The sequence below is a fragment of the Monodelphis domestica genome, chromosome 2 (assembly GCF_027887165.1).
Source record: "Monodelphis domestica isolate mMonDom1 chromosome 2, mMonDom1.pri, whole genome shotgun sequence".
Classification (NCBI taxonomy): domain Eukaryota; kingdom Metazoa; phylum Chordata; class Mammalia; order Didelphimorphia; family Didelphidae; genus Monodelphis; species Monodelphis domestica.
The window spans coordinates 384,461,988-384,482,794 of record NC_077228.1 but is presented as its reverse complement, the minus strand read 5'-3'; the positions used below and the strand labels follow the sequence as shown (position 1 = coordinate 384,482,794).

General features: G+C 36.8%; 1 protein-coding gene across 1 annotated transcript; it reads right to left on the bottom strand.

Moving 5' to 3' along the window:
• Positions 1-469: 469 nt before the first annotated feature.
• RSPH4A (radial spoke head component 4A) lies at positions 470-19,850 on the bottom strand. The gene is made up of 6 exons (XM_001379537.4): positions 18,922-19,850; positions 14,159-14,390; positions 10,425-11,156; positions 8,268-8,442; positions 5,689-5,806; positions 470-4,795 (listed from the first exon to the last, which is right to left on the bottom strand). The coding sequence occupies exons 1-6, from the start codon at positions 19,701-19,703 to the stop codon at positions 4,549-4,551; spliced, it is 2,286 nt and encodes a 761-aa protein (XP_001379574.2). The 5' UTR covers positions 19,704-19,850; the 3' UTR covers positions 470-4,548.
• Positions 19,851-20,807: the final 957 nt, after the last annotated feature.

Below are 20,807 nucleotides of genomic sequence, written 5' to 3'. Positions count from 1 at the left end.
TTAAACCAGTAATAACCAGTGATAATAATAGATCAAAGGCTGTGGAACAATTAGCAACATCTTGTGATACACATTAATAGCCAAAGAATTATGACTAGTCACCTATCAAAAGTCAGGCAGTAAATGTAAAGAGATCTAGAAAGTGGTGGCAAGATTTGAGATACCTAATTTAAATAGACCATTATAATAAGTGACAGTAGAGATATAAAAGATATGAAAACTTTCTAGGCTTCTCCCTTTAATTTGTAGTCTCATTGGGAACATCAAAAACATGCACAAGAAAAAATTCAACACAGAAAATATCTTGGAAATAAAAATGATTCATTTAAAAATAGGAATTATATAAAAATGCTTAGAGAATAGAGAATAATTTTATTTTTAGATAAGATGTAAATTGCCATTGTTGAAAATTTCCTGAGGAATAATACTGCTGATTAGTGTGATTTACATTTTCTTTTGAAATCAAAAATAAGTTTATTTAAATATTTTTATTTTCACATGAAATCAATTTTGTTAATTTGACATTTTATTACATTATCTTTTTTTAAATTTTATTTTATTGTCATGCAAAACACACTTCCATATTGGTCTTTGTAGTAAGAGAACACTCATACATTACCAAAACCCCAAAATAAAACCACAAACACACCGATGTGAAAGACAACTCCAACAGTTCTTTCCCTGGAGGTGGATAGCATTTCCTGTCATAAGTCTTTCAGGATTATCCCAGATCATTGAATTGCTGAGAGTAGCCAAGTTTTCTTAGATAATCATCATCCAATATTGTTGTTATTGTGTACAATGTTCTCCCTGCTCTGTTTATTTCACTCTATGGAAGTTCCTGCAGATCTTTCCAGCATTTTCTGAAATCATCTTGCTTATCATTTCTTATAGCACAATAGTATTCCATCACCAATGTGTAGCATATGTAAAAATGAAGATTTTAACCCCAGACTTCAATCCCCAGAAGTCCTTGGTACTTCCCAGAATTCCCTATAATCTCACCTGAGTCCCCACCTGGGCAAGATCACAATTTGTATTTAAACTGGCTGTAATGGCTACTTCAGCCTCTTCCTCTTCTATGCTCTTGTGATATGTACACGGCTCTCTCTTCCTCTACTCGAACATTGCAACATGTAGTAAGTAGGCTGTGAATGGGCTAATCAGCCCTAGGCATTTATTTTATTATTTTGTAACCTTGATTTCTAATAATCTTTAATAAACCTCTCATAAAATATGATACTTTTATTAATAGAAACTAAATTTAATTTTACACACAATTTATTCAGCCATTCCCCAATTGATGGAAAGTCCCTAAATTTCCAATTTTATACTACTACAAAAAGAGCTGCTATGAATGTCTTTGTAAAAGTAGGTCTTTTCTCCTTTTTTATTATCTTTTTTGGATACAGACCCAGGAGTGGTATGACCAGATCAAAGGGAATATATGCACAGTTTTATAGCCCTGGGGGCATAATTCCAAATTGCCCTCCAGAATGGTTGGATTGGTTCACAACTCCACCAACAATGCATTAGTGTTTCAATTTTTCCACATCCCCTCCAACATTATTAAATTATCTTTTAAGGGATGAGAATTAATTGGAATTTTGAAATATATTAGTTTTCATGAGTAAAAATGGAGCTTTGAACCCCAGACTTCAATCCCCAGAATTCCTTGCTAGTTCCCAGATTTCCCTATAATCTCATCCTGAGTCCTCACCTGAGTGTGAGAACACAATTTGTGTTTAAACTGACTCCGCCTACTTCAGGCTCTCTTGGCTTCAGCTTCTAGGGACAGGACAGGTGGCTCTCTACCTAGCCGACAAAATGTAGGTTGCACATTCTTTCTTATTTTGTATTTTCTTTATTTCTTAATCTTTAATAAACCTCATAAAATATAATACTTTTATTACTAGAAACTAATTTTAATCTTAACACATGGAGCATCTAAGTGGCAGAGTGGATAGAGCACTGGACTTGGAATCAGGAAGACTCATCTTCATAAATTCAAATTTGGCTTCAGAAGCCAAATTACTACCTGTGTGATCCTGGGCAAGTCACTTAACTGCTTGCTTCAGTTCCTCATCTATAAAATGAGCTGGAGAAGGAAGTGCCAAAACAATCCAGTAGCTTTGCCAAAACAATCCCAAAAATGGTCACAAAGGATCATACACTACTTAAAATGACAGAACAGTTTTCATGTCAGGAATTAAAAAAGAATGAAGTATGAATATAATTTGAACATTTTGATAACCTAGTTCAAAAGGTTTAGAAAACTGAGGTTTAGTTTCCTGGAGCTGTTTCATTCAGGTATTTCTTCAAAACAAAATTTTGTTCCATTTAAAAAATTTGGATTTGGCTTATGATTTATCAAATTTCCCTAGTTCTATTTTTTTTCTATAGTTGTAAAATTTCATCCAAAATCGACTATTTTAATCATTGTAGCCTCACAATATATTATCTGGAGCTGATAATTATGTTTATAGTTCTACTTTACCTGAACATACTGTATAATCAAAACAATTATCAGGCAATAGAATTCAAATACTTACTGGAACATTTACTTTAAAGCAACATAAACCAAAGCTCACAATAGGTTAAAAAAAAAAAAGGCAGCGGATTTGAAATCAAGACCTTGGTTTGAGTGGCATCTCCACAGTTTCCTTCCTGTATAGAGCATGAGACAAGTCTCTAAATTTCTCTAAGTATGTTTTCTCACAGACAACAGAAATCATGTCTGTTCTTCCATGCTATGAGAATGCAATTTAATAAAAGTTGTAGAAATGTTTTGTAAACCATATGAATTAAAGGCCTTTTCCCAGGGAAGGTAAATTTGTAAAAATTTATGTTAACTGCCTTGCTTGTTAAATATACTTTCCAGCTGCTGGGAAAACCATAGAGTCTCCTTTGGTGACAATTGATTAGTATTTTTGTCTTCGAATGTTTGGAATCTCTTCCAAAAGTTATGTTGGTGCAGCTACTTTAGTAAGAGCTGTTTATACTCTAGTCCAGGGGTCCCCAAACTTTTTACACAGGGGGCCAGTTCACTGTCCCTCAGACTGTTGGAGGGTCGAACTATAAAAAACAAAACAAAACACTATGAACAAGTCTGTATACCGCTGTCTGGGATAGCAGAGGCTGCAGCGCTGGATGTCATAGGCCTGTCACACCTTGCACAGACCCATCACTGCCACCACTATACCGGGCAGCAGTATACACAGTGCAGAATCCCCTCCCACAGATCACCACTCACCATGCTGACGTCTTCCATTGTGCAGCCACATAATCCTTTGTGTGGCGCCTCGTTCTCATTCAGTTACTCTCAGAGCAAGGCACCACGCAAAGGATTATGTCACCGGAAGTAGTATTATATGTGAGTGACACCGTGCTTTGCAGCATCACCACAACTGAGCTCCTCTCACTGACCACCAATGAAAGAGGTGCCCCTTCCGGAAGTGCAGTGGGGGATGGATAAATGGTCACAGGCCATAGTTTGGGGACCCCTGCTCTAGATCTAGAATACAATTTCTTTTGGCAATCTGGTGAAAACTCAGAATAATGTTTTTATTTATCTATTTATTTTAAACTCTTACTTTCTGTCCCAGTGAGAACTCTAAAACAGAAGGGCAAGGATTAGGCAATTGGACCTAAGTGACTTACCCAGGGTCACACAGCTAGAAAGTGCTGAGGCCAAATTTGAACCTGGGTTCTTGCAAGTCCAGAATTGATACTCTCGCTACTGAACTACCTAACTGTCCCATTATTTTTGAATAATTAAAGGAAATGCTACATTTTAGTTGGAAGTTAATAAAAATAATAATAATGTATTTTTTTCCCTACCCAAGTTTTCCAGCTCCTAAAATCCATAATCTGTGAACTCTTAGGCTATGAACCTGTAATCTATATAATGCTTTTTCTTGAAGAACTTAAATAGTTTTTTATGCATATTCTTTTATTCTCTGCTTCTTATGTACTGAAGGAACGTTGAGAGCCATGTGTTTTTCATATAATTAATTATTCATATAGTTCTTTCATATTTCATTCATTCATAATTCATATAGTTAGTTAGTATTATATATGTATTGAGACAAAAATATCAAAACAGGATTTAAAAATCATTTTTCCCAAAATGAGACATAGATCAACACCTCTAAATTGACCATTCTGTAAAACATCATAGAATTTTGGAATTGATGAGGACTTAGAGATGGGGAAGGAGACAGCACAGAGAGACTAAGCAACTTGTCCAAGATCACACAGCTAGTTTTAGTAAAGCTAAGATTTTTCTAATTCTCTATTCCACAGTGCCCTTACTCATTTTTATGCATGTTTTATAGTGCTATAGTGTCAGTTGCTACATTAATCCTCACACTCCCATTTAAATACCTATTTGTAAATACATAAAATATGAAATCCATATATGAAATCCCAAATTTGACATCTTTAAGGAATAGCACATTCCTGAACATGATTAGTTATTATTTTCACTTATATATGTATCCCCAAATCTCTTCTCTTTGAGGTACTGAGTTCATTTTCCCATTCTTATTAGTCATCTTCATCTTCATCTTCATCTTCTTCTTCTTCTTCTTCAGTCTCTTCAATATTTTCAGATTCAAATAAAGCTTTCTCTTGGGCAACCTGGAAAGCTTGCTCCTCATTCACAGTGGGGTCATCCATTTCCATGATTTCTGTCCCACTGGGGTACTCTTTTTGAACAAGTGGTGGAAGTGAGGGCACATAATTGTCTGGACTATACTTGTGACCCCAACCCATGTAGATATTCTCAAACTTTCTGTAAACAAAAGGATGGTCACCATATAAGCTTTTTAGGGAAAAAGTGAGACCTGAATGGGTTATAACAATAAATATTGAAGAGGTTTATATTTTTCTAGCCTAAATATAATTCCAGTTAGAAGTAAAAGAGGTGAAATAACCTCAGAATCTATCCTATCAGAGTAAAGTACTAAAGTAAGTTAGCACTAAAGCTGATGGCTATCAATATTATTAATAATTGGCCCTGATGCACAAAGAAAAGGCTTTCTGTGAACCAAAAATATCTCAAAAAAATTAGGACTAGATATTAGAGATATTGAAAAAAAATCAAAAGATTTGTCATTTACATTTTTATGTCTCTTAAATGTTGTCTAAAGAGCTCATTTAGCTAAATATCTTTTGACTGAATTGAAAGATTCCATTAATCTTCTCAAAGTCTTGGCTGTATGTTGGTAAAGTCATTAGGAACAAATAATAAAGATCTGTGTTTTAAGTGAAGGCAAGGCATTTGCTGTCCTTTCGATCATACCTTTGTGTGCTTACTTATATGCTTCATTTGTAACTAAACTGTACTTTACTGGAGCTTTCTCTTACCCATTTTTAAATATTTTATCTCATGACTATGAAAAAACCAAAAGTTCTTAGACACAAATGAATTTAAGTACTGTTTTAGATTTTCCTTCAAAATAAAGTGAATAACTGAAGTAATTAGTGAGATAATTTGACAAGGTGGAGAATCTTTGGTCTCATTACATTAAGATGATGACTACAACAGAGAAAAATGATGGAATTATCCAGATAATTTCCTAAAATATCTGCTTTTTTTTCCTTCTGGATATGTTTTTGTGTGTGAAATCTTTTTAATTATTAAAAGATAAGCTACAATGATGGTATATAGCTCTTGGTACTTACTTGCCATCAGAGAAGGCATATGCTCCAAGCCAAAGGTTAGATCGAAGTACTGCAATAGCATATTGAGGAATCAAATTTGAAGATAACTGGGCTGTCCAAGGAGGTATGTTCTGAATATCTATAAACCAAAGACATATAAGATTATTTTTATTCTTTTTTTTAACCCTTTACTTTCTGTCTTGGAATCAATACCATATATTGGTTCTAAGGCAGAAGAACAGTAAGGGCTAGACAATGGAGGTGAAGTGACTTGCCCAAGGTCACATAGCTAGGAAGTGTCTGAGGTCAGATTTGAGATATTTTTAACTCTTGAGAACCAAAACTAGGTAGTAGGTAGAAAAGAAAGTCAGACCTTGGAGTCAGGAAACCTGGGGCTAAAGTTTTATCTCTGACACATACTAGTTGTCTGACTATAGGCAAATTATTTATGCTCTCAGTATCATGTCTATGACCATAAATTATAGACTATTATAGACTAGACTAATGTCATTGCTGGAGGAAGTTTCCACATAATTAGTTCTTTAGAGCTAAGAAATAATAGTCCTGTGATTCCACCCCAACCCAATTTTTTAAACTTTTAGACATAGATAGGATATGTGTTATAAATAAGTAGAACATCTCATTTTCTATGAATCTCCTAAAAATGTGAGGCATCGGGCAGCCAAGTGGCTCAGGCCTGGAATCAAGAGGACCTAGGTTTGAATCTGACCTCAGATACTTCCTAGCTATGTTGACCTTGGGCAAGTCATTTTAACCCCCATTGCCAAACCCTTATCATTCTTCTACCCTGGAACCAATACTTGTATTAATTCTAAGACAGAAGATTAGGATTTAAAAAAGAAAAAGATGAGACAGAAGCAGGAGAACAGCTGCTTAATGAATAAGGTCAGAAGCTATACAATAAGAAGTCAAGTCTTGTAAAATAAAGCAAGGACTACTGACTCCAAAACTACCTTCAGTAGTAAAGAAACACAAAGGGAGAATAAGTATAAAAATGATGAGGGGGGCAGCTGGGTAGCTCAGTGGATTGAGAGCCAGGCCTCGAGACGGGAGGTCCTGGGTTCAAATCTGGCCTCAGACACTTCCCAGCTGTGTGACCCTGGGCAAGTCACTTAACCCCCATTGCCTAGCCCTTACCACTCTTCTGCCTTGGAGCCAATACACAGTATTGACTCCAAGACAGAAGGTAAGGGTTTAAAAAAAATGATGAGAAAAGTGTTAGAAATCTGAAAATTGACCACCAAACATTTGTTAAATGCCTACTCTGTGCCCAGTATTGTAATAAGTTGCTGAGGACATAAAGGGAATAATAAAATAATCCCTGTACTTAGTGGTATGGAGCTCCCATTCTCTCAGAGGAGATGGCCACCCATATAGGTATGATATAAAGTAAATACAAAAATGGGACGGGGGTGTCTGGAGCTGGGGAGGAGGAAGGAAAGATTTCATGTAGGAGCCATTTGAACTGATATTTGAAAATAATTTTGGATTCTAAGAAGAAAAGGTGAAGGGGTTCAAGCATGAAGGACAGACTCTACAGAGGCACAGAGATGGAATATGGGATAACATGTACTTGGAACAACAAGAAAGCCAGTTGGGCTGGATGAGGGAATGTGAAAAGGTGGAGTCACATCTGACAAGCTTTGAAAAGGTAGGTTGGAACCTGGTTGTGAAGAGTTTTAAGTGCCAAACAATTTGATCTTCCAGGTAATAGGGAGCCACAGGAGTTCGGAGCTGAAAATTGGTCATGGTGCCAAGTGGACTAGAGATGAGAGTTGAGGCAGCAAAACCAATCAGGAGGCTATTGCAGGAGTATAGGGGAGAAGTTATAAGTATCTGAACTAAGGTAGGTAGTACTATATATAAATATGTATATCTATTCTGCATTTTATTGAACGGATAATCTGTGGCATACATACTAAAGTTGCCACATGGGTCAATTCTCATTGATATGAGGCAATTATGAAAACCATAGCAAATGCCACTTTTTCAGTATTCTGTATTATTTCTAACCAGTCATCAGTCAACAAAGCTTTGCTAAATTCCAATTCCCCTCGAAGCCCAGGTACCTCAGAAGAAAATAATGATAATAATTAAAAGTGGGATAGTGACTTATGATTACTTTAAAATACCTTAAGGGTAGGTGGATAGAGATCCAGGTCTGGATATGGGAGGTTCTGGTTTTAAATCTGACCTCAGAAACTTCCTAGCTGGAGTGGTTTTCCACTTCCTTCTCCAGCTCATTTTATAGATGAGGAAACTGAGGCAAATGAGATTAAGTAACTTGTTTGTGGTCATATGACTAGTAAGTGTCTGAGGCCAGATTTGAACTCAGAAAGATGAGTCTAAGATTATGTAATTAATAAATGGCAGAGAGGGATTTCACATCTAGTTCTCTAATTCCAAATCCAGAGCTCTTTCCACTTTACTTCAGTTTATCAGAAAAAGGTCAATGTCCCTTTGTGTTTATGTATGTATGCATATATGCATATATTATATATACATACATATGTTTATGTATATATTCTATATATTTTATAGTTTTTTGTAACTATGAATCTATGTGTATGTAAAAATACCTAAATCTTCAGAGATTGGGGTCAAAAGAGGTGGTCCCACTTCTTTTTCTATGTTAGCTGGCTCCTCTCTTTTTTCTTCTACTTCATCTTCCTCTTCCTCTTCCTCTTCCTCTTCCTCCTTTTCCGCTTCCTCATCTTCATTTTTTTGTATGGGGTTAAACCAGTTACACCGACCCTAGGTAACAAATGTTAGAAAGCTAATAAGAGTTTCCAATTTATGTGTAGCTGCTCTGTGATGATAATAATTAAATTTTGAGTTTATAAAGCATTTTCCTCCTAATAACTCTGGGGGGTAAATAGTACAGGGATTATAATTCCTATTTTACCGATAAAGTATCTAAAGGTTCAGGACTCTTCAGCTTGCTGGTCATCATATAACTAGCATCATATAATAAATTCTAACCTCTTACATGAGGCTAAGACTCCAAGTCAGGTTCTTCAATCAGACACTTAATATTATTTCTACTGCACCACAGAATAAATTATGTTAAAACAGAGCTAATTAAATTATGACAATTATAGTAAAAAACCATCCTTTGAAGAGGGACTTTGTTCGTTTCTCCAGCTAATTCAAGCAAAAGTAGATTGTATTTATTGATTCTATTATTGTTATAGAGGGATTTTCAGACTTTCTGAATTCATGGAATATGTGTGTGTGTGTGTGTGTGTGTGTGTGTGTGTGTGTGATACTAAAAGTCTTGGCACATTTTTAAGCTACTAACATTGTAAATGAGGCAGCTGGGCAGCACAATGGATACAGTTCCAGGTCTGGAGTCATGAAGATCTGGGTTCAAATCTAGCCTCAGATACTTCCTAACTGTGTGACCCTAGACAAGTCATTTAACCCCAATTGCCTAGCCCTTTCCATTCTTCTGTCTTAGAACTGATACTAAGACAAAAGTTAAGGTTTTTTTAAAAAAGCTCTATATGTGTATATGTATATATATATATATGTATATGTATTATTATATTCATCATATATTTACATTTAACTATATAGCTGTATCACTTTTAGGATACCTTGAATTTTTAATCATTCTATCATCAGTGATCCACATGAAGAAGCAAATATGTATAATTATAATAATAAATGAGTATATCTTAAGACAAGATTTGCAATATGTCAAAGATACATTCTGGCTCTGGAATCTACTGGCTATGTGACTCTAGACAACTCTAAACAACATCTTAGAAATCCAGAGAACGCTTCAAAACTATGTGATGTAGAACAGGCACCAATCTGTATTAGTAGATGTAGTTTCTCCAAGTGGAATTCCATTCCCTGATAAAATGAAAAAGAGAAGAGAGAAAGGGAAGTAGGGGAAGAGAGAAGAGAAAAGAAAAGAGAAGAGAGAAAAAGATGAGTTGAGAGAAAAGTTGGGATGGGATGAGAAGGGATGAGATATTTCACTTTTATGTTGCTCCTTATCTTTTTAATGTTTTTCCTTCTGTGGGTTATGCTAAAACATAAAAATAGCAATATGCTCTCTGACACAGTCCTTGAATATATTTGGCAATTGTGTATCACAGTGGTGAAAAAGGAATGTGATTTGAAAAAAAAAAAAGGATCCTAAGAATAATATACTTACATAAATTTAAGATATGAAAAAATAGATAATTTCACAAACTCACCTAAATCCCATTTTATTTGTAATACTTCACAGAACACTACGAAGTGGTACACTTGAAGCAACTAGGTGATACGATGGCTAGTATCTGTAGTCAAGAAGAACTGAAATAAAATCTTATCTCAGACTTGCTGGCTATGTGGCCCTCGGCAAATAATTTAATTTCTGTCTGCCTTAGTTTTCTTAGTTGTAAAATGGGCTTAATGACATCATCTCCCTCTCAAGGAGGGAGAATCAAATGAGATAGCATTTATAAAGAACTTAGCACAGTGCCTAAAACAAGGTAATCACTTAATAAATTATTATGTCCCTCCTTCCTACCCAATTTGAAAGTCTCTAATCAATACTATTTATTTAGCATTCATATATGTACAAATATTTTTAGTTGAAATTTTTGTATCTTTATCTCTTTTGCCAAACTACAAACTCCTTAAGGAAAGGGATTATTATCTAACACTTATATTTGTCTCCCACACAGTAGACATTAAATAAATAATGACTGATACATTGAGAATTGCAGGGAGCATACCTGACGTAAAATGTATTGTACGTGATGAACCCAGTTAGACAGAGATTCTACTAGGTCAGTCACTCGGATGCCTTCAAAATCAGGATTCTTCTCATAATTGTCCCGTCCACCTTCTGCCTCTTCATCTTCATCTTCCTCTTCTTCACCTTCTCCAAAATGATAGAAACCTAGGGGGCTAATGTGAGTTCCTGCTGAAATGCGAGCAATTTGTGCTCGCAAGTAATTACTCTCATTTCCTGGAAAGGGAGGATAACTTGTGATAGGAGCATCTAATCGTCCTGTGAAAAATTTCTTGATCTTCCTTGCAATAACAATTTGTGCAGGTGTGACTGATGGTAATCTTACCCAAGGCCTTCCTGGCTCATTGCACACAAAATAAACATACTTGTTGGCACCTGTTCTGTTTTCTTCTTTTGGTATTATTTGTGTACCCTTGTAAGAAGATTTAGGTAATTCATCTTTCTCATCTTCATCAGCCTCACTTTCTTCACTCATGTCTTCCTCTTCTATCTCTTCTTCATCTTCCCCTTCACGAAATTCCACTTCGGCCACAATGTAATTCATTTCTCGACCCAAGATTTTCCCCCAGAAGCGGCATGTGTGTACTGGTTGTGTGTCAGTGAGTTGTTTGAGGGCAAGAAAAATGCGATAGGTTTCGTCTGTACTCAAACCAACTCCAGCTTGTTCAAAATAGAAAGCTGATTCCATTATATTTGGAAGAGGAGATTCTGCCTTGAAAAAAAGAAATACTTTAGAATGTCAGATATAAGCAGGGATCTTACAAGGTTCAAATGGGATAATAAAGATTTAGCACTTTGCAGACTGTAAAGGGTCATATGATTGTAAAGGGTTATTTTTGTTGTTATCATCCTCATCCTCATCCTCATCATTATTATTAGGCACCAGTCTTCCAGCCTGGAATTGACTTTATTCCTTGAGCCTTTTGCTTCAATCCTGAAGAGCCCAAGCAATGTTTATGGAACAATACGAGAGTATGCTAATAAATATTTAACAACAAAGCTGGGGGTGGTGGTGGAATGTGACACACTTTTCAATTTAATCTGTATTATTAGAGTCTAGGCGATCAATAAAACTATAAATCAAGCCTGGATTTATCGCACTTGTTGATTTCTAAGGTGATTTGCTTACACTGAAAATGTAACAATCATCTCACAAGCAGATAGAACTAGCTCCTACACACCACTGAATACAAGTGAATCTATTTTCATTCCTTTCTTTGTCTGCATTCCCATGAATATTTTTCTAATTTAAATCACAATACTTTGTTCATGTAGTTGTTCATATCCACAATGCTGTTTCTCCAACCTCTCCATCAGTTTATCTTTTCAATTCTCTTAAGACTCAGCTCAATATTGTCCTATAAGGATGATTCCTTGGCTCAATAATACCTTGATACTTTCCTATTTCCTATCTTCTTTTATTACTTATATATGAGACTTTCATTCTATCATCTAATACTTTGATATTTCAAGGATTTCTGATTTCATTTCTTATAGGTATTCCTTTGCAGATCATAACCCTTCTATATTTAAGTAATGGTCTTTGTGAGTAGCTGCAACTGAAAAATTAATTAATTTGTGAGCAAGTTGATAATGGGTTTTTTTACACTTAAATATTGGTCCTCAAATGACAGACTCAAATTTATCATCTTATATTTGATTTAGATTGACCTGTGATTTCATGAATATTGGAAAGTTGAGGTGAGAAACTTCCTTTACCAATGAAATTTTATACTTATTGACCCACATTGATAAATGAGTCAAACCAGACTAACTTCCCCCCCTTCTTTAACAAGGCTTAAAGGAATGTCACAGACACAGCACACCTATATTTTAAGAAAATATCTGAAAAAGTTTCTCATGGTTGGATATGATGCTGCATTCTTGTAATCCATGCTTCTAGGAACCAATCCCTTCTCAAAATCATGTTTTTAGATATCTGAAGAAAATTCTAAATTTTGATGAGAGGTTAGGGAAAATATATTTTCCCCACCCAAATTTGTGGACCCCTGAAATATATCCACAGACCCCGTGTGGATTCTGCAAAAGTCTTCTTAGACTCTGGTGAAAAATTCCCAATCAAAATAATGATTCAAGTTAGCCACACAGGGCCAGGAACATAAATGACATTTTTATTCTTTCAGGATAGCATCTCCTTAAACTAGCAAATTTATAAACAAAGAAGATAGATCAAGATGTCATCTAAGGATAATATTATTGAAGCTCACTATTCAAGCATCTAGGAAACAATAATATGAGCACACTACACAGGTAACTAGGAAACAGAATAATGGATTCTATTAGCAAATGCACAGTTCAGAAATGTTGGCATTACAAAAACATGTATTCAGTATTTGCACTATACTTCCCTCTGATCCTAACTTACTCTGATGTGGGAAAATTATTCACAGAATCTTATAGCATGTGCAAGAAAGATATCATTTTCCCACTGTCTTGTCAGCCCTTTCTGATTATCTCACATTCTCCTCTCTTAACAACTCTTGTAAAGAAAAGAGTAATGTAAGAAGACCAGTCTGGATAAGGAGTCAAAGGACAGCATTCATTGAAAAAAGAAAAAGGCAGTCATTCAAAAATAGACTTTCAATTGTTCTGCATTTGTTAATACAATGAATAATAAATAATAACACTTACATAACACATTAATAGTTTATAAAGTATTTCCCCATGATTACATTCCCTTACTTGATCTCTGCAATTATTCTATAGGGAGTATTATGCCTATTTTGTAGATAAAGAAACTAAGGTCCCTTTTTAATCTCTAATGCTTAGCATAGTGCCTGACACATAGTAGGTGCTAAATAAATGTTAAGTGATTGCCTGACTAACTTCAGTTAATAAGTGTAGAACTTAGACTCATATCCATCACTTCAGGGTTTTTTTCTATTATACTATTCCACTTCTCTATAGAGGGCAGCATGGTGGCATAATAGATAAAGCCCTGGGCCCAGAGTTAGGAAAACCTAAACTCGAATGTGGCCTCAGACACTTATGAGCTGTGTAACCCTAGTCAAGTTACTTAAGCCTGTTTGCCTCAGTTCCTCATCTGTAAAATGATCTGGAGAAGGAAATGGCAACCTTTCTAGTATTTTCAAAAAAAAAAAAAGGGTCACAAAGAGTCAGACACAACTGAGCAACAACAAGCTCTCTGTAGTAGTCATTTTTATGATGTATTTTTACACAAAATGCCCAAATTATTATCTCTGGCACAGGGATAGGAGATCGAGCTCTGATTTCATTGATGTGGTAACCTTCCAGGTAAGGAATCCTCCTCTCTACCAACAGTTTGGCACCTTCTTTCCAACTTACAGTCATAAAAGGAGATCAGAAAATTTAAAATGCTAAAGTACAACTTTTCAAATTTGATGGGAAACCCAAAACACAGGAATGCTTACTGTTAGGTAAGATGAGTTGCGAAACTTGAATTGAGAGCCAGGACTAAAAGATGGAAGGTCCTGGGTTCAAATTTGAATTCAGATACTTCCTAGTTATGTGACCCAAGGGCAAGCCACTTAACCCCCATTGCCTAACTCTTATTACTCTTCTGCCTTGGAACCAATACATAATATTCATTCTAAGATGGAATATAAAGGTTTAAAAAAAATACTTGACAAAGGCAAAAGTTAAAATAGTTGCCAGACAACTATGAAATAAGGTTTATTTTTAAATTTTAAACAAGTGACAGTAAAAACTTACTATTTCATCTTCCTGTTCTTGATCACCTTCTAAATTCCCTTGGAGAAAAAGTGTCTTTTGTTTCTCTGCTATTTCATATGCCAAAGGTACTTCATGTTCATCTTGGAGTGTGTCCAATTTCTTATTAAAATGAGCCATCTTCACATCTTGGCTGATATTTTCAATGATGTCAACAACATTTTCAGGACGTTCATCTAAAATTCTAGTCAGTATCTTAGAAAGATGATCATATCTATCCAAAAAGAGAAAATTCCAGAAAAAGGCATGAGACTTTCTAAATGTATCAAATCCAACTGAACAAAGTCCAAAGACTCAGACATTCAAGAAGCTTGAAAACCTTCAGACTTGCTGGGTAATTGCTTATACAATGAAAACACTTTCTGTATCCTCAGAAAGCCTCTAGCACTTTGACATAGGTGCCATCCAGTTCTCTCCTGGGTACTCTTCTTCCTCTATAACACTTCATTTGGTGATCTCATTGGTTCCCATTGATTTAATTACCATCTCAATGCTGATGATTCTCAAATCTACCTCTCGCACCTTTATTTCTTTGCTATCCTCTAATCTCCCATCTCCAATCACCAGTCAGATATCTCAAACTGGATGTCCAGAGGACATTTTAAACTCAAAATGTTGAAAACTGAACTCATCCTTCCCTTTAAATCCTCCTCACCTCTCCTCCCTTCCCTATTACTCTACAGGGCAACACCATACTCTCTTGGCTTATAATTTAGGAGTCATCTTTGCCTTCTCACTACTGTTCATTCCCCCATACCCAATCTGTTGCCAAAACCTGATGATTTCACTTTTTCAACATCTCTTGAAAATGTCACCTTATCTCTTTTAGCAGTCACCATCCTGATGCGGGCCCTCAGCATCTCACACCTAGATTGTTGTGATAGCCAGCCATTGTATCTGTCTACTTCAGGTCTTTCCCCACTTTAATCCATCCTCCATTCAGCCACCAAAGTGATTTTCCTAAAACACACATCTGACCATATCACTCCCCTATTCGATAAATTTCAGGGGCTCCCTATTGCCTCTAGGATCAAACACAAAATTCTCTTTTTGGCATTCAAAGCCTTTCTTAATCTAACCCCTTCCTACCTTTCCAGTCATTTTGTACCTTACTCCCTATCACATACTCTTTAATCCAGTGACACTGGCCTTCTTGCTATTCCATAAAACCCTCCATCTCTTGACTATGCCCATTTTCTCTGGCTGTTAACCATTCCTGGAACATTCTCTCTCATCTCTCATTCAGTCTTCTAACCCTCCCTCCCCCCACTTCCTTTAAATCCCAAATAAAATGCTATCTTTTACTGGAAATCTAACCCAACCCACTTAATTATAGTACTTCTCTCTCTTAATTAGTTCCTATTTTATCTTGCACATAGCTTGCTTTGTCTATATTTGTTTGCATGTTGTTTCCCCAATGAGATGGTAAATTCCTTGAGGTTAGGAATGGCCTTTTACCTCTCATATCCTCAGCCCTTACCCTAGTGTCTGGCACATAGCAGGCACTTAAATGTTGACTTGCTTGCATGAGTTGCCTTAATAGGATATCATAGAACAAGAGGAACCCCTGAAACTATTATAATTGAAGAAAAGTATCTAATTAAGATAATTCAGTTCTTTTTACTTTAATTCCATGTTCACCAAACAAACATATTATTTATTTTATGCCTTTAAATATTCCTATGCTATTTGCAATTCCTTTTATAATACTTGTATAATATTACTTTCCAAGACATGGCTTAAGATTCACTTCTGAGTGTTTCCCTGGTTTATATATCTTGGTCCAACTTTGGATGACCAGGCCAACTACACATTCTCTGTCATTACATTTCTTGCTTACTTGTCCTATTGTTGTTCATATCTTGACAACCTCAAACCTTGGGTTACCTCAGTGATGGCCTCTTCTCTATTACCAACATGCTGCTCATCACTGAAGTCACACAACCATACTAATAGAGTCCACTAAAATTTTATAATATTTAATCTAAAATTGGCCCTCATAACTGCACATCATACTTTTTATTCCTTCATGAATGGCTTTTGCATTGCACCACTAATGATTTTCTATATTTTTTCTTCTCTCTTCAATTCTCTCATATGATTTGATCCTCCTCCTTCTGATCAAATGATTTGTCTAACTCCTCCATTTCTTTTGTTGGTTTCTTGTCCAGGGCCAACTTCTTAACCATGGGTGATCATCAGGGTTCTGTCTTATATCATCTTCTTTTTCTACATTTCGTTTCTTGGTGACCTCATTAATTACCACAGGTCCAATAATTGTCTGTATTCAGATACCTCCCAAATATACCTATCCAGTCTTCATTTCTCTCACATTATCAGCTGTCCGCTGAACATCTTCACCTCCCATGAGCATCTCAAACTCAATGTGTCCCAATTTGAATTCCTCTTTCCATCCAAAACCACACTTCCTCCAAACTCCATCTCTTTTCTTCACTTGTCTGGTTTTGGCTATTCTACTTTCACATCTTTGATATTTCTTTGCTTTCCAATCACAAAGCCAGTGTCCTAATTCAGGTCATGACCAATATTGCTTAGATTATGGCAACAGTCTCTTATTTTGGTCTCCCTATTTCCAGGGTCTCCCTTCTCTGATTCATATTCCAGCAGCAAAAGTGACATTCCTAATACGCAGGTCTGACCATGTTACTCCTCTACTCAAAAGTGATTCTGTGTTGTTTTAGAATAAATTAAGAACTCTTCTGTTTGGCATTTAAAGCCTTTCATAGTCTGGCTCCCACCTTTATTTCCATTGTTATTACCTATTACTCTCTCACATACTCTACATCTTTACTGACCTCCTACTAGTTCTCTGTGTGTGAAATACCAATTATTTTCTCAATGCTTTTGTACATTCTTGGGATGCCCTTGCTCTTCATTTTAGCCTTTCAGAATCCTTAACATCTCTTTTGACTCATCTCAGGTCCCAATTCCTACATGAAAGCTTTCCTGTTCTTTCAAATTGTTATTGACTATTCCTTCCTGAAAGTAATATATGTGTGTGTTTGAGGGTATATGTGTGTCTACATACTACTTGCATATTTAATTTACCTTATATTTACAAATCTGTTTGCATGTTCTATGTCTTCTCATTGACATTCAATGCCTTTCATAACCCAGTCTCTTCCCTCCCTTTTCAGTCCTTTTTCTCCTTACACTTCCATCCAGTGACACTGGAGGTACCTCATATAAGACACTCCATCTCTTAGTTCCATATTTTCATTGGCAGAATCCCATGCATGGAAAACTTTTTTTTTATCTTTGTCCCCTGGCTTCTCTGGCTTCTTTCAAGTCTCAAATAAAATCCTACTTTCTATAGTAAGTCTTTTCCTATCCCTCAGTTCCCTTGATTATTTCCTATTTATCCTGTATACAGCTTGTTTGTACATAATTGTTTGCATATCATCTCTCCCTTTGGATTTCCTCTAGGGCAAGAATTGCCTTTCTTCAAATCCTCAGTGCTTAGAAAATGCTTGGCACATAACAAGTGCTGAATAAATGCTTTTTGACTGAATATATACAGAGAGACTATGCATATATATGTACATATATATATATAATTTACACACATATATTTCCCACATTATATATATTTCATATGAATTCAAAGAAACTATCAAATTTCTAAGGCAGACAGAGATTTTTTATTCTGTACAAATCTACTCCTTTAGTATATTTCTACCAAAAGACATAAATGAAACAGATCCTGACCTCAAAGAATTTATATTGCATTGATTTCCATGTTTCATAGACATATCTATGTTGTATGCACATCCTCAGGTATAGGTAATAGTCACATTTGGAGGAGGGGTTGAAATTTTTTTTTTAAACCCTTACCTTCCATCTTGGAATCAATACTGTGTATTGGTTGAGTGTATTGGTGAGTGGTAAGGGCTAGGCAATGGGGGTCAAGTGACTTACCCAGGGTCACACATCTAGGAAGTATCTGAGGTCAGATTTGAACCTAGGACCTCCCATCTCTAGGCCTGGCTCTTAATCCACTGAGCCACCCAGCTGCCCCCAGGGGTTGCAATTTTTGCATATAAAGCTGGCATCATTTTTATTCATGTTTATCAAAATGCTTATTTTGAGGATATACTTAAATTCACTTTTAATGTGAATCATTCTCCTTCTATATTATTTACCAATCTCCAAATATGGTTTTTTTCTTGTTTCCTAGAACAAACAGATGCTTTTATGACTAGAACTGTTTTGCTTTTTATCAAAATCTATGAAAAGGAAAAATTATTGATACTTCATAAGAATAGTAACCCCCCCACCTTGTTACTGAAATAAATTCTGGCTTGAAATAATCAGTAGAAGTAATATTTTAACTATTTTACCCATTGTTGGTGAAAATATGGAATATCCTTTAAATATAAATAAAATAGGCTATTTTATTACTACTGCTTCGGATATTTAAGTAGCCAAATTCAACTCACTACACATAAAAACCAACCAGGCATTTAATAAAGTGTTTGTTGATTGATAGGCATAATTGAGAATCAGCTTCTAGAAAGAAATTTTATTACTATGTGCCTGGCTTCATTCATCAAACTACTAGCCAGATACTGGGCACATCTTGGGCTCCCAGTCCTTTTTCAAGCCACTCTCTTTACTAACATGACTCTTCTGGAGACACCCACCCACACATACAGGCCCAACTACTTAATAATATTCCTCTTTCCTCTGTCAACATCGTTTCTACTTATCTCTTGAAGACTCACAGATTTAGACCCGATTTGCTACTTCTCTTCAGCAGATACGCCTTTGCATTCTGGGCTGCAATCTCTAGTTTACTAGGTGCGGCAGGTTCGGGTGCACCCTTTTGATTCAGTCCAAGTTCTGACTGGTTAAGATCAGAGCTACTTTTTGATTCATCCTGATGGAAAATGCCCCAATCTACCGGCTCTTTTCGCGGACTGGTGTTTTGATTCAGGTCTTGGAGTTGTTGGAAGAAGTAAGAGGGGAATTCCTCTGAACCAGGTAAGTGAGGAGTCGATTGCCTCTCATAAGAAACTTCTGAGTGGCTAGCACGAGGCTCTCCGGCCTCGGAAGTTTCATGAATGTCCTGTTCAGGCCTGGTAGGTGGAGCAAAGTCTGGGGCACTCGGCCTCAAGCGAGGAGGACCTTCCGAACGTGGTTCTGTAACAGGAGGACTAATTGCAGCGTCTGGTTCTCCTAAGTGAGCTCCAGAGACTCTCCCTCCAGATCCGGGGCTCTGAGGTAGGGTACCATCACTGGGCTGAGGCTCAGGTGCCAGGTTCTTTTCCTCTTCAAGGGAGTCAGCTATTTTGGGTTCCAGGTCCTGGGATGAGGAAGGCAGAGCAACTTCCCCAGGCTGCCCTCCTTCCTTAAGGGAGTCAGCTACCTCAGGTTCGAGTTCCTGGGACGAGGAAGGCGAAGCAGCTTCCCCAGACTGCCTGTTTTCCCAGGCTCTGTCTGTTTGCTTTTCTTGCTCATCTTCCTCCTGGGATTCCTCCGACCTGGGGGAAGCAAAGACTTCCATTGCTTTTTGGGGGAGATGATAGATGTTGACCTAGAGGTACTGGTTTTGTATAAAGAGGTGCGCTTGTGGGGCGCCAGGAAGAGGGGCTCTAGGAGAACTCCGGGGATTTGAGCGGTTTGGGGATCCTTTTCTATAGCAACCTACTCGGAGGAGGGGCGGGGCGTCTCTAGGATAAACACGGTGCAGCTTTGCTTAGACTGGGTAAAGAGATGTAGTGGGGTGGGGCTTGGGGAACTGTAATGGTGATTTGATCGTGGTCCTGCCTTTCTCAACAAATCAACCAACTGTATATCTTAACTAGTGGATAGTTCTTATCCTAGGTGAAGGATAACTAGACTGCCCTTTGGGGGACATATAGGGACTATCGACTGTGTTTGGGGAAATGGCTATTAGTGGAGAACTTTAACCTAGACCCCTCTCATCTTTCTAGGTTTCTTTTAAAAACCCTTGCCTCCTGTTTTAGTCTGATTTCTAAGACAGGAGTAACAAGGGCTAGGCAATTGGGGTTAAGTGACTTGCCCAGGGTCACACAGCTAGGAAGTGTCTGAGGCCACATTTGAACTCAGGTCCTCCGGACTCCAGGCCTGGTACCCTATCCGCTGAACTACCTGGCTGCCCCTTTCCATTCTTCATAGAGCTTACTTTTCTCCCTACTACCACCATGTAGAGTGCTACATGTTGCTGTTTCTCAAACACCCATACCACTTTTTTCACAGATGATGGAGATGCTATTTTCCTTGCCTATACTTTTATCCAAAGCTGTTGTTGTTTGTCCTTTATTTTCAAAGAGGATCAGTGACATCATGGGTGATGTCTTGACTTGTGGTGAATTGGATTTAAGTGAGACAGAACTACACAAAATTGTCAACCACACTCTTTCTTCCAGAGACATCAAAGTCCAGTGGCAGGACAAAAGTCAAGATCATTTGTAATGGCCTGCAATTCAGTGGATAATCTTGGTATTTTCTTTGACTTACCAAGTTCTAAGGGCTCCATAGCAACTGCTTCAGCTGCCTTCATGGCCATAGGAGCAAATAATTCTCATCTGCCCATTTTACCAGGAGAAGTCTTCACATGCTTGGGGTACATATCCCCCTTAACTCA